General features: G+C 60.3%; 4 protein-coding genes across 4 annotated transcripts; 1 reads left to right on the top strand and 3 right to left on the bottom strand.

Moving 5' to 3' along the window:
- Nucleotides 1-31: 31 nt before the first annotated feature.
- On the bottom strand, nucleotides 32-2,277 carry K437DRAFT_111865 (uncharacterized protein). The gene is made up of 2 exons (XM_013387927.1): nucleotides 1,736-2,277; nucleotides 32-1,655 (listed from the first exon to the last, which is right to left on the bottom strand). The coding sequence occupies exons 1-2, from the start codon at nucleotides 2,019-2,021 to the stop codon at nucleotides 139-141; spliced, it is 1,803 nt and encodes a 600-aa protein (XP_013243381.1). The 5' UTR covers nucleotides 2,022-2,277; the 3' UTR covers nucleotides 32-138.
- A 1,255-nt stretch (nucleotides 2,278-3,532) lies between these two features.
- Nucleotides 3,533-4,444, top strand: K437DRAFT_111796 (uncharacterized protein). Its single transcript, XM_013387926.1, has one exon. The coding sequence runs from the start codon at nucleotides 3,672-3,674 to the stop codon at nucleotides 4,128-4,130; it is 459 nt and encodes a 152-aa protein (XP_013243380.1). The 5' UTR covers nucleotides 3,533-3,671; the 3' UTR covers nucleotides 4,131-4,444.
- Nucleotides 4,413-4,942, bottom strand: K437DRAFT_256356 (uncharacterized protein). Its single transcript, XM_013387925.1, has one exon. It carries the CDS (start codon nucleotides 4,917-4,919, stop codon nucleotides 4,464-4,466), a length of 456 nt encoding a protein of 151 aa, XP_013243379.1. The 5' UTR covers nucleotides 4,920-4,942; the 3' UTR covers nucleotides 4,413-4,463.
- Nucleotides 4,943-7,012: 2,070 nt separating this feature from the next.
- K437DRAFT_256353 (uncharacterized protein) lies at nucleotides 7,013-11,069 on the bottom strand. The gene is made up of 8 exons (XM_013387924.1): nucleotides 10,528-11,069; nucleotides 9,111-10,389; nucleotides 8,717-8,986; nucleotides 8,088-8,618; nucleotides 7,805-7,975; nucleotides 7,591-7,719; nucleotides 7,266-7,508; nucleotides 7,013-7,189 (listed from the first exon to the last, which is right to left on the bottom strand). Exons 1-8 carry the CDS (start codon nucleotides 10,664-10,666, stop codon nucleotides 7,123-7,125), a joined length of 2,829 nt encoding a protein of 942 aa, XP_013243378.1. The 5' UTR covers nucleotides 10,667-11,069; the 3' UTR covers nucleotides 7,013-7,122.
- Nucleotides 11,070-11,880: the final 811 nt, after the last annotated feature.

Raw genomic sequence — 11,880 nt, 5'->3', positions numbered from 1 at the left:
CGACCACTGTACATGCACAGGATGCTGGAAAGGAACCCAACGTGACACGATGCTTGATTGCTTGCTAAAAAAATACAAAGTGCAGGTTGCGAAAAATCGATGACGGGTGGTATATGGGGGGACAAAGGCCACCTCCTCTCACTCCCACGGCTCGATGGAGATGGAAGACTGGCCAGCGCGCTTCACGACCCTGTACCGGTACAGGTCGTAGTCGCTGAACGCCTGCTGTGCCTCGCGGGCTGCGATGGCATGCATGCGGAGTCTGCTGGCGCGCACGGCATCCGCGCGGCTAGTCCAGATGCACGTCGCAAGGTTCTCGCCGGTGCGCGCGTCGGGCGTGGCGTACCAGTAAAACAGAAGGCCGCCGCTGGCAACAGCCTCCTCGTGCGCCCAGCGGTCGGCGGCGTAAAGCGTGTCGCTCGCCGAGCCGGGCCGCCGCGCTGAGCGGAACGCGACACCGTACCATTCGCGCGCGCTGGACGGCGAGAGCGCCGGCAGCGCGGACCAGTTGAACGAGCGGCGCAGGTGGTGCAGTGTCGATGTGCTGCCGAACGAGCGCGCCGCCGCGAACAGCGCCGGGCACTCGTCGCTGCGGGCGTCTGGAGTGACCGGGTGTGGCGCTTGCACTTGCGTCGGCCACACATCCGTCTCGATGGCACAAGTGGCCTGTTGCTGCTGCTGTTGTTGCTGCTGTGCGACTCCGCGACGCAGCTGGAGGTAGCCGCGGTTGTATTCCTTGGTGATGGGCTTGAAGGCATGCAGTGCGCGCCACAGCTCAATGGAAGCAGCGTCGATGACTGGCAACCTAGCGCGCGTGTACAACACATTATAACGCTGCTGCGCCTGCGCCTGGGACAGCTCGGCGCGCAGGTAGCCCTTCGGGCGCGGGGCAATGCTGCCAAATGAGAAGCGCGTGCTGGCCGTCGCTTCGTCGTTGGCATGCGCTGACGGCGGCGCGGGTAGGACGGCAGATGATGCGGCGGCGCTGCTGGCGTCATCGTCGACGTACAGATCGTCCGCATCGTCGTCGCCGGCTTTGCTCTCGCGCAGCGCGCCTTCTGGCAGACGCGACATGATGGGCAGCGGAAGCGGCGCCGGCTCATCCTCATCTTCCTCCTCCTCCTCCGCTCCCTTTTCCTCTGATGCTGCGTCTCTGGTTGCTGCTATTGGACCGTCGACACCCTCCACTGCCGCAGCGACGGCGCGGCTCCACGCATCGACCTGGAGCGAAGGGTGCGTTGCGCGGCACAGTGTGCGGCCAGTGACGATCGCGATGACGCCGTCTTCGTGCCGTGTTCCTGTTACTGTCTCTGCTGCTGCTGCTGCGGCGGACGCAGCGTGAAAGGGTGGAATCGGCGTGGGCGCAGATGCCCATGCCCACGCGTGCGCAGATGCCGGTTCAGCACGTTCCTCGAGCAGCTGGCGTGCCCGAAGCGGCGACGTTGACGGCGCGCCGACGCCGGGCGCCGGCCCCGGGGAGAGGTGTGGAAGGGCCTTGCAGAGGCGGGAGCGGCCGCGGGTGCTCTGCGTGTGCAGGGCGCGTGCGCAGGGCGGTGCCACGTTGGATGCAGCGCCTGCGGCGTGGCGGTGCGTCAGTGAGAGGGACAGTGCCGCAATCGGCTGTGCTTGTCCATGTGGGTGTGCTTCTGCTACGGCTGTGGCGTGGGATGTACAACACGGGTTAGATGAGCATCCGTGGCGGGACACGGGACGCACGATACGCGCACTCGCTCACCTCTTGCGCTTGTGCTCGCGCGTGTCGAGTCTGCATGAGCTTGCACGCGCGCTCGGGGCCGCGGCGCGAGCGATGGCGCGATGGCAGACGGGTCGATGGTGAAGTGCACCCTGCCTTGGCTGGTACGCGTGCGGAACGCGGCGCGCTGCGCCTCTGCTGCGGCGCTGAGCAGCGGCGGCGGCGCGGCGGTGGGTGACGGAGACGAGGGGTGGGAGGAGAGGGCTGTGCCCGTCTTTGCTGTGTGCACGCCGGCGGCGGAAGATGAAGGTGCGTGGGATGGCGCCATGTTGGTCGCCTGCTGGGGCTGCGGCTGCTGGTGGTGGTGTTGCAGAGGCTGGTGTGTGCGGCCAGATGGAGGTTTGCGCTGCACGAGCTCGGGGCTGACTGCGCTGCCGGGTGGTATGCACTACGTGTATGCTCTGTATCCAGGGCGCTGCTGCTGCTGATGCTGATGCTGTCAAAGTGGCTATGTGGTTGCAAAGGACGGGCCACGGAGGCGGAGAGGCGTTTTCCTTTATACCTGCTGTCTGTAGTGTCGCGGCAACCGGTGGATGACTCGAGGCGAATGACGTATATGCGTGTGTATGCCTCCGTGCTCACTCGGGGACCGAATCCGTCTCCTTGTCGAGGCTACCTACCTAACAGCTAGTCTCAGGTCGTGCGTGTATGACTAGCTTTGCACGCAAGGACCGCTGGAACGCATGTAGACGACTGGTCAGCAGAGCAAGGGAAAAAATTGCTAGCGAACCCAAAGTGCGTGCTTCGAGCGCCGAATGCATGGCATTCCTCTGGATGATGAATGGTACACGCTTTTTGCTGCACGCGGGGAAGAGCATCAGCAAACGGAAGCATGAAAGACGCCATCGTCATCACCAGCATCGTTACAGGTGGCATCATTAGCATTGCAGGCCCGGTCACCGGCTGGTATCATGTGCAGACAGACACGCTGCTCCCCCTCGCTCGCTCGCATGCATATAAACCCACACATGCCACGCAATGGCGAACAGCGGCTGCAAGTGTGCCGGGCGGTGGCAAAGCGTGGTGGATGAGGCAAGGAGAGTAGGGAGCGAATATGGTTTCATCGACTCGGCGGATGGTGTGCTCTCCCCATGTCGCGCACGCCATTTCCGCTGATCTTTCCTCTATGCAATTTTCTCAACAGGAGGGCGCTGCCGCGGACTGGGTCTCGTTCCGGCTTTCGGCGCACCCGGCGGGCCAGCTGTGCTTACGTAACGAACCCTGGACTCTATGCACAGGCGCCACATGGCCACAACCCTCCTTTCTGCCCTCAAGTTAATCCAGCAGCGCTCATGTGGTCCCAAGCAGGGACGAAGGGGGAAGCAATCAAATGAAGAGACCCAAAAAGGGTATCCACCCTCCCCTTTGTGCCGAGGGTGGCTGTGGCTCCACCTCTGTCTCTACTCCTGTCGGCTCCGCCACTCCTGCAGACTTTCACAGGCGCCACTCATCTCATTAATCTCGGTCCCTTTTCTCGTTCGGCACCCACCCACTCGGGTTCCACCACGGGTCGGGGCAACTCGTGCAAACCAGTGCAGCTGCAGGCTCGGCGGCTGGACGCACACGGCAATGCGCGGGCGGTGGATCGCGTCGGGACTGCCCGCGCCGCAGATAAAGTGGGTCGCTGCCACGTGCACATAAGCAGCGGAACTGCAAGAAAGTTTCCAGTGAGGTTTCCACCCTTCTTCCACACCCATCACCACGATCCGGTCACGGTGGTGGTGGCGGTGGCGGTTCGCCCAGAGGCCGCGCCGCACGGGGGTGGAGTGTGCAGGCCGCCGCCTACATGCTGCTCGCGGTTCGCTCTTTGCTGACTCGTCGTCGTATTTCCCCCCGTGTGTGATGATGGAGGGACGCTGCTCGGCACACACGCACAGCCATCCCCGTCATCGCGAATCGCACACGGCCGTGAAAACTAATGACATTTGGATTGTACCCTTTCTCCTATTCTCTTGCGTGGCCCGACCCGCGCCCCAGTCCCCTTGCTGCTCTCAGTCGCCCTTGGTCTCTTGTTAAAAATTGTGTGCTGGCTGCTTCCTGCACAAAGTGTAGCGAAGAAGGTCGCCTGCGTGGTCCGTGCACTGTAATCCATCTCATCTGCAGCACCCACGGGCCTTGCAGCTCGACCACCTCCCTTTCCCCTCGCCATCCCCATCCCCAGCCCACCCGTCGTTTCGGCAGGCGGGCCCTCAGACTGCACAGAGTCTCTCCGTCCCCCCTCGTGCTCTTCTTTGGACTTCTTGCCTACACAGTACCTGGTGGCTGGGTTTGTGCTTCTGGTTGCCTCGCTTCTCAACAAACTCGTGCGTGGTGCAAAAGGCACACACGTCAGAACAAACGCAACAGAGCAAAGCCGATGCTGACGTGCACACTGTAAAAAGCCAAGCCGGAGCGCAAACACGCACGCCCTCTCGCAAGCTGAGCAAACGTCATTGAAGAACGCGCCCGGCAAACACCACAATCGCCACACAGACGCTCGATCCAGCGCCTCGTCAGCTTTTCTGCACCGTTCGCAAGCGGCAAACAAACACAACGCACGTCAAGCCTTGAGGACCGAGGTTCGGCGACGAACGGTACATGGTATTCTGCCTACCTCATCCGACATGTCTGCCACGCACCAAGCTTCGTGAGTACATGCACCGCGAGCCTCGGTATCTTGCGGCGGTGGCGGAGGCTGCCTGCTCGCTTTGTGCGCACGCTCCTTGGCGTGTCACGACTGGGTAAAGCCATCTGCCCCGTCTTGCCGCCGGCGCCAACAAGTGCACCCTAGATTCAAGGAAAAACAAAAGAGAGAGACTGGATGCTGACCCAGAATCACCTTCCACTCTGCTTCCACCACTTCGACCGGATCCGATCCCCTCACCACCCCCTTGGACCAATCACAACGCCACCGTGACTCGATCGTCTTGTCTGCCTTGCGTTTATATCTTCTTGCTCCGCGACGCGACTGGCTCCATCTTGCACATTTTCTGTTGTGTGCGTACGTCTGCCGCAACCAAAATACCATGTCTGTCGCCTTTCCCGCCTCGTCGTCTGGCATATTCACCTCGGCTACACCGGACTCGCGCGCTAGCAGCGGCGCAGCCGCTTCCTTGCCCGGCAGCACGCAGTCCTCCGCCTCCTCGACCTCAAGCACGGCGAGCGCCACCCCGTCTCCGTCCTCCATTTCTTCTTCCAACGGCGGCGGCAACACGAGCCAGGATGGCCAGACGAGCGCGACCAGCGCCGCAGGCAGCAGTCCGGCAGCGCCGTCGTCGCCTTCGGCTTCTTCCGGCGGCTCGAGCAGCAGCAGCAGCAGCAGCAACGTCAATAAAGGCGTAACTAGCGCAGTCACGTCTCACATCACACTCGCTTCTACCATGGCCAACGGCGACGTCGTGACGTTCACCAGCACCTCGACACTACCCGATGCGTCCTCCTCGTCCACAGCGAGCGCCAGCTCCTCCGCCTCCACCTCCTCCAACAGCACCAATATCGGTGCGATCGTCGGCGGAGTCGCCGGTGGCGTCGCCGGCATCATCCTCATCGCTTGGCTCGTCTTATTGCCCATCCGTCGGCGGCATAAGCGCAAGCAGGCCGTCGAGTGGCTCGCCTTTGGAGACGGACAGCGTGGCAGCAGAAGCAGTAGCAGCGAGCACCTCCACCACCTGCACGCGGACGGTGGCGTCGAGGCCGAGCACAAGCGCCACCAGGGCCTGCTCGACGATGACGATGACGACGACGGGGGCGGAGGCGGCGACACGGCTTCCGCCGCGTTCCTGCGCGCCGTTCGCCCAGCGCCGACGCCCGCGCACGATGCTGCTGTCGCTGCGCTCGGCGGCGGCGCCGACAGCGAGAAGGCATACATGCTCGGCGACGGAGCGCAGCATACGCACCCGGCCATGTGGGACAGCAACACGGCCTACGCCCATCTTGGCCGGCTCAGTCCCCAGGCAGGCCTGCACGGGAGCGACAGCGCGAGCGGCGCGTGGCCAGCCAGTGCCAGCACAGGCACCGCCGCGGGTACGGATGGAGGTGCTGCTTCGCTTGCAAGCGCGTACCCGCATCCGCAAGGCAGCAGCGCCGGCAGCGGCGGCGGCAACGGTTACTGGCACAGTGCCTCCTTGCCGCCCAGCCACTATGCCGCTGCGGTCCCCACCGCTAGCGTGCATCGCCAGCAGCAGCCGACATCTGCCTCTTTCGACGTGGCGCGCGCCGCATTGCCCATCGGTGGCGGCGGCGGCGCACATATATACGTCCCTCCCGTGCACACACAGCAAGCTCCACAATATCCTCCGCAGGCGCAAGGCCCAACAGGCGGCGAGATGTCGCCGTTGCCATCGCCATCAGCGCCCGCATCGGCGACCCTGTTTGGCGACAGTTCGTACTGGAACAGCAGCACGGCGCCGCTCTACTCGGCTGCGCCACCCGTCCAGGCGCAGCCGCCACTAGCAGCCCCGGCTGCGCCTGGAGCAGGTGGTCCGTTTAGCGACAGCGTCCTCGGCATCTCTGTGCCTTCCGCCGACGAGCATACTGCTGCCGATCACGACAAGCGCACCGGCACGGCCGGCAGCGCCAACCCCGCCCATGCGTGTGGCGGCTACAACAACAATGGCGCGAGCGCTTCCGTCTCGGCGGCACCACGCGTTGCATCTGTGTCTGCTGCTGCCGCTGTTGATCCTGCTTCCGCACTGCGCATCGTTAACTGAGAGGACCATCCGCATGGACGACGCTAGCGTCTGCAGGTATGCAGCCCTGCCACTGGCTCCTATGAGCCGACCGATCGGGCCGGCAACCTGCGCTCTTTCCGCCTCGTCCTCATCGTTCCCGCTTTCACTTTCTCCCTCACGGCCTTCAGGCACGGTCGACACGCGGCTGCACATTGTTATCAAGCAAGAACACCCGCACACATCGCAAATGCACCCCCACTCTTTGCACGCAGGTCCAGCATGCATGCACGCTTGCGCTAACCTTTTTTTTCAGCTTCACGGCGATCTTACTTGCGAGGCGTCCCTGAGCTCGCTTCCCCCTACCATCCGTGTTCAACGGCACACTGCGCATGGCCAATAGACTACATATCTTCATCATCGGGCTCCACTGGCATTCATGTATCGCATCATCCACATCGCACCTGACATGGGATCCTGGGCGCAGCGCGCATTCCTTCGGAAAATCATGCTTGACACGTGCTTTGATATGGTCCCCAACCCAAACGGCTGGCGTACCACGCGACGGGCCCCAGTGCCAGTGTTCACGCGCCACCGTTGCTCACATCGGTCGTTGTCCATGCGAAGTGTTTGTGTGAAATGCTAAGAGTACAACATGATGGGTATCGCCGTGCTTCGCGGCGGTCGCTGCATGTGCACGGCGTGTGTTTTTTTCTTCTTTTTTCAGTCTTTGCGAGGAGATCGAATGAACGACTTTTCTGTGCGGTAAAAGGAAGTGCTGGTGATCCAGCTGCCAAGCAATCGAACGAGCAGACGTCAGTCTGGCGCGCCCAGTTTGGCCACATCGCAATTGCCACACGACTCACCTGGCGACTTTGTCCTTCTCGTCAGGTTGCACCTCGGCAGGCGACGAAAAGAGGCGCAGCTCCTCCAACCCGAGCGTGTCGACGCTTTCCAGCGCGCACATTATAATGTCGAGTGCAGCGGAGAGCTTTGCGCGCGCCGAGAACGCCATGTAGCGCAGAGCGCGCCGTTCGTGCAGCGTGCCCCGCGCGTCGCAGCCCAAGTCGCCGCGGTGCGCTCCAAATGTTTGCTCATTCCATTGTTTGCTACTCGGTGGTGAGTTGAGGAGGGCGTGAGTCAAAGAAGACATGCTGAAGTGTTGGCGCACATGCATGCGTGCCGACTCACAGAGCATCAAAGATCTCTTCGGCTTCAATCTCACGCTGCGCCGCAAGCTGGCCTTCAGGCAGCCCCACTGGCGGGTTGCACAAGCAGCTGTTGCACAAGCGGGAGAGGATGTGTTGGAACTCGGCATCTCTGCGAGCGGGGTTTGTGAGCGTTTGGGGCAAGGCAAGTATTGGACAACGGAACAGTCATCGGAGTCAAGTGCGAACATGCTCACCTGAAGTAGTACCACATGCACGCTCTGCTGCTTGCACCTCCCATCTTCTCGTCCAGCAGTTCTCCCGGAATGAGGCGTAGCGGACCGAGGCCTTTGAGGACGGTGCCTAGATCGCCTTCGTACTTGACATCACGCCAGAGCTTGTGATGGTTCTGGGCCATGAAACCGTCGCTACGATTGAAAGGGAGGGCGAGTAATCGCCAGGTCAGACGCTAGCACCTATGTGGCAACTTGGGCCGCTCGACCGCATGCAGTCAGGCTGGACGATCATCACCATACTCACCATACTACCCGTTTCCACAATTCAAACTCTTCAATTTTATTTCCGCTTTGCAGCAGGATGCACATGTGGAAATGCGGGTCAGCCAAGGCAAGCTTGCTAGCGAGCACTATGACGCCTTCCAAGCACGGGTGCGTGCCTATGCTCAAGAGCCATGTCCTGGCGGCGAGGACGAGATCGAGCGTCTTTTCTTCCGCTCGCAGCAGCATGTCATCCAACGGCTGTGTCAGGGCGTAGGCAAGTTTGATTGCTTCAAGAGCCCACTGGCGCGAATAGAAATTGGGCGCCTGCATCTTTGCGCTGGTGCCGGTGCCTGTACTCGCATCGTCGTCTGCATTCGCATCTGCATCATCAACAAGCTCGAGAGTGTGGTCGTCGCTGATGTGCACGGCAGCAGCGGCGATGGAAAGGAGAAGAGCCTGCCGCTGTCGTATCTGCATCGGTGTCCAGTCGAGTTGGTGACCGCCGCGCACATGCATGATGAGCACATCGAGATAGTGTAGTGTTTGCGGCGAGAAAAGGAACGGGAAGACTCTGATGTAATCAAGATGAGGTGGGATCGTCAGCTCCGCACAAAGTTACTAATGCAGAAAGAAAAGGGTGGAGAGGAACCGTGGTGCAATTATACGCACAAATGCTGCTGTGCAAAATACCGCTTGACGAGGCAAAGCAAGACGGGGCCGGCGATCAGCCGAAAAGCGGCAGCCCTGAGGTCGTCAAAGTCTTCTTCCTTGAGCTTCAATGGAGGCCACAGCGTGAGGGTATCGATCGGGACATCGTCGCGCAGCGGTTGCCACGGCGGTGAAATCGTTGTGCCGATGGCACTTGTCGCCGTCCAGTCGTGGCTGAAGATTGTCGTTGCGGTCGGGAGTTCTGATGCGTCGTGGATGAGATGAAGTTGGCTGAAAAAAGGTAAGGAAGAAATAGGGTATGCGTGCATTTTAGTCGGCTTTAGCATTGACAGATGCATTCGAAGCAGGCCATTGCATGGTACGGGGGATTCCAGGAGTGGAGCTCCAAACTCACTTATCTGAACCTAGCACCAAAGCTTTCGGTGTGTCTGTTTTTCCCGAGGCACCGGCTTCAAGCTTTGACGGGTATCCAAGCGGGAGCTGCAACTTCAGCTCGCTGAAGCAGCGCGAAAAGGGAGGATTGGGGAAGAGCGCTTCGCATTCCGGATCTGGCAATGCTCTTAGGCGCACCTCCTTTGGTCCGCCACTGCTGCCAGAGCCCTCTGCACGCGCTGACGCACGTGCTAAGAAGGCATCCCAATCCAGCTTCTCCGCGTCAACAGCATCGGCTCCGAGACTGGTGACAGTGTCCGCCGCAGCGTGCTGAGCTGCCCTGTGCTTCGTGGAAGGTGCAGATGAAGTGGTCGCTACCGAATTGGCGCTGGTACGCGGTGGAGCCATGGAGTGCAGCTGCTCTTGCGAGCTGTTACTGTGCGATGTTGCGGAGGAAGTGACATATTTGACAGACGACAGGGGGCTGTGCCCTGTCGTGGTCGCTGTGGTGGTCGATGGTGAGGAATCATGCTCGTCAGGCATTTGAGGGGGACGAGTGAGGATCTTTTGCGATTCTAACTGATTTTGTTTCGAATGGGCGAAGCCAGTGGCGGCGGCGCGGTGTTGCGATTGCTGATGGAGCATCCAGTCGTGGGTGGCGTACTTTCTCTCACCACGTTTCCTGCCTATTCGAGAAGGACCGATGCTCGACACAACCTGGCCTCCAAATCCTTGCAATGCCTCAAAGCCTCCCTTAAGTGCGTCTCCTCCTGCTTCCGCTCCAGGGCCCATACAGGCAGGTAAAAGTCCGAATCCGGCACCAAAGCCAAAGTCGATATCGTCGCTGACCGCTTCAGTGGTGATGGTCACCGATGGATTCGATAAAGAGTGGTCACTGAAATCCCACGTCGAGGAATTTGGCCTACTCGGGCCAGCAAGGGCCGCAGGTGTGACGCTGACGGTGCTGGTAGCTGATATGCTACTGCTACGGCTCCGCACAGTGCTGCCATCATCCGTACCCATCTCCGCCATGTTGGCAGGATTGAAGATTTGCGATGTGCCACTGCCGTTAGCGAGGGCGCGCGTGGTGAGACGCATCTCATGTCCGTACTGCCTGCGCTGCTCAGCTAATCGATGGCGCCATGTCTTGAAGGACAACCCGGACAGCTCGAACGTCATGCGCTCCGCTCGGCTGACGCGGCCCGTTCGCAGCAGGACGTGCGTCCGTTTGCACTCCCGCTTGGCTTGCACGCATCGTGCGCATGGGTCTCGTTTGTCGCATTTACTCTTGGACGTGCGGCCTGTCAGGTGGGAATGAGTCGACGCAAGGGGCAAGAAGAGAAAGAGGCGGATATGACAGTTCAGCAGTGTTCAACATGCGATAACCCTTGTCGGACGGCAGTGCCCAGCCTCGCGCTTCTGCTCGATGCCACACTCACAAGAGTCGCACGCGGATGGCCCCGCGCTGTTGCGTCGTTGTCTAAGGGAGCTGTGAAGCTCTGTAGCCTTGACATCATCTGCGCCGGTGGGCTGCAGAGATAAAGCGAGTGGTAAATGTGCTGGCGGTTGCGGAGACATGGTGTGCGAGCACTGCGACAGGGGCTACAGATGAGTCGGGGTGTTGGGAGATTCTCGTTCCTCCGTTCTTCGCCCTGTTCCGATAGAAGCATCCAGCGCCTATTATATTGGATGAAGCCGTCTACAGGTGAACGGTGAATGCGGACGACGGCAGCAACTCCCTGCGCTACAGGCAACTAGGATGGAGCATGCTTTGTCCGCCGAATGCAGGATGACTTGCCGACCTCAATGTCGCCCTCGATGCTGGACACGTTCGTTCCCTTTCTCTCCTATTCGCAGGTTCAGTGCCTCCGATACGCGATGCACGCTACAGCTTGTGAGCATGCTGAAGCAGACATGGCAGGACTTGAAGCATTCAAGCGTTTGGCGTCGTGCATCTGGCGCGTGCGAGAGACAAGTCTGTATATGTGATACTCACATGTGGTGCTCTAGATGTGCAAGAGAGTTATACGGTACATATGTACGCGGAACCAATGCACGATGCTTGGAAGTCGGGAGTCGGAACCCGGAACCCCATCTCGCACCTTTGTCCTTCACGGGCACCGGCTATCTCGGACGAATACAAAGCCCCCGGATCATCCAGCTGTCTGTGCTGGGACAGCAACTGGGATCTGCTGGGTCAGGGGTAACGGAGAGTGGCAGTGGACAGACTGCCCACTGCCTAGTGGGTGCCCGCTTCTGGACCTATCCAGACTCGTCCTAGACACTGATGAGGCGGATGCAGGGCCATGGGCACTCTAGGCAGTACCGTGGAGTGGTATGGATGCGGGGTGTGGCCTGAATACTGCCCCGTCTGCCTGGGATGGCAGAACTTACCCGTACCGCTCGGTCGCTCTTCGGCCGCCCACAGCCGCAAGTCAGAGCATGCACAATACCAGTACTCCTCACACACCCACGCAGCTCGCCGCACTCAAAGACGCAAGCCAGCAATGAACAAGGCCAAGCCGTAGTCACCAAAGGCACACCATTCATGACTCGCTGTGTGCTCACTGTACTATTCACTATACATATTCATTATATGTTCGTCAATATTCAATATTCACTTGTATTATTCACACATTCACTATTCGCTTTCACCATTCACTATTCGCGGTTCACTTTTCAGTTTATCGTTGACTTTCAGCGCTCACCAGCCTCCACCGGCCCGCCCATAGGAGCCGAGCAGCGCTATAAATAAGAGTATGTAGAAGAAAGGAACTGAGGACAACACATGG

The sequence above is a fragment of the Tilletiaria anomala genome (genome assembly GCF_000711695.1).
Source record: "Tilletiaria anomala UBC 951 chromosome Unknown K437scaffold_38, whole genome shotgun sequence".
Classification (NCBI taxonomy): Eukaryota; Fungi; Basidiomycota; class Exobasidiomycetes; order Georgefischeriales; family Tilletiariaceae; genus Tilletiaria; species Tilletiaria anomala.
The sequence above is the reverse complement of the archived record's forward strand: the minus strand, read 5'-3'. Positions and strand labels throughout refer to the sequence as shown.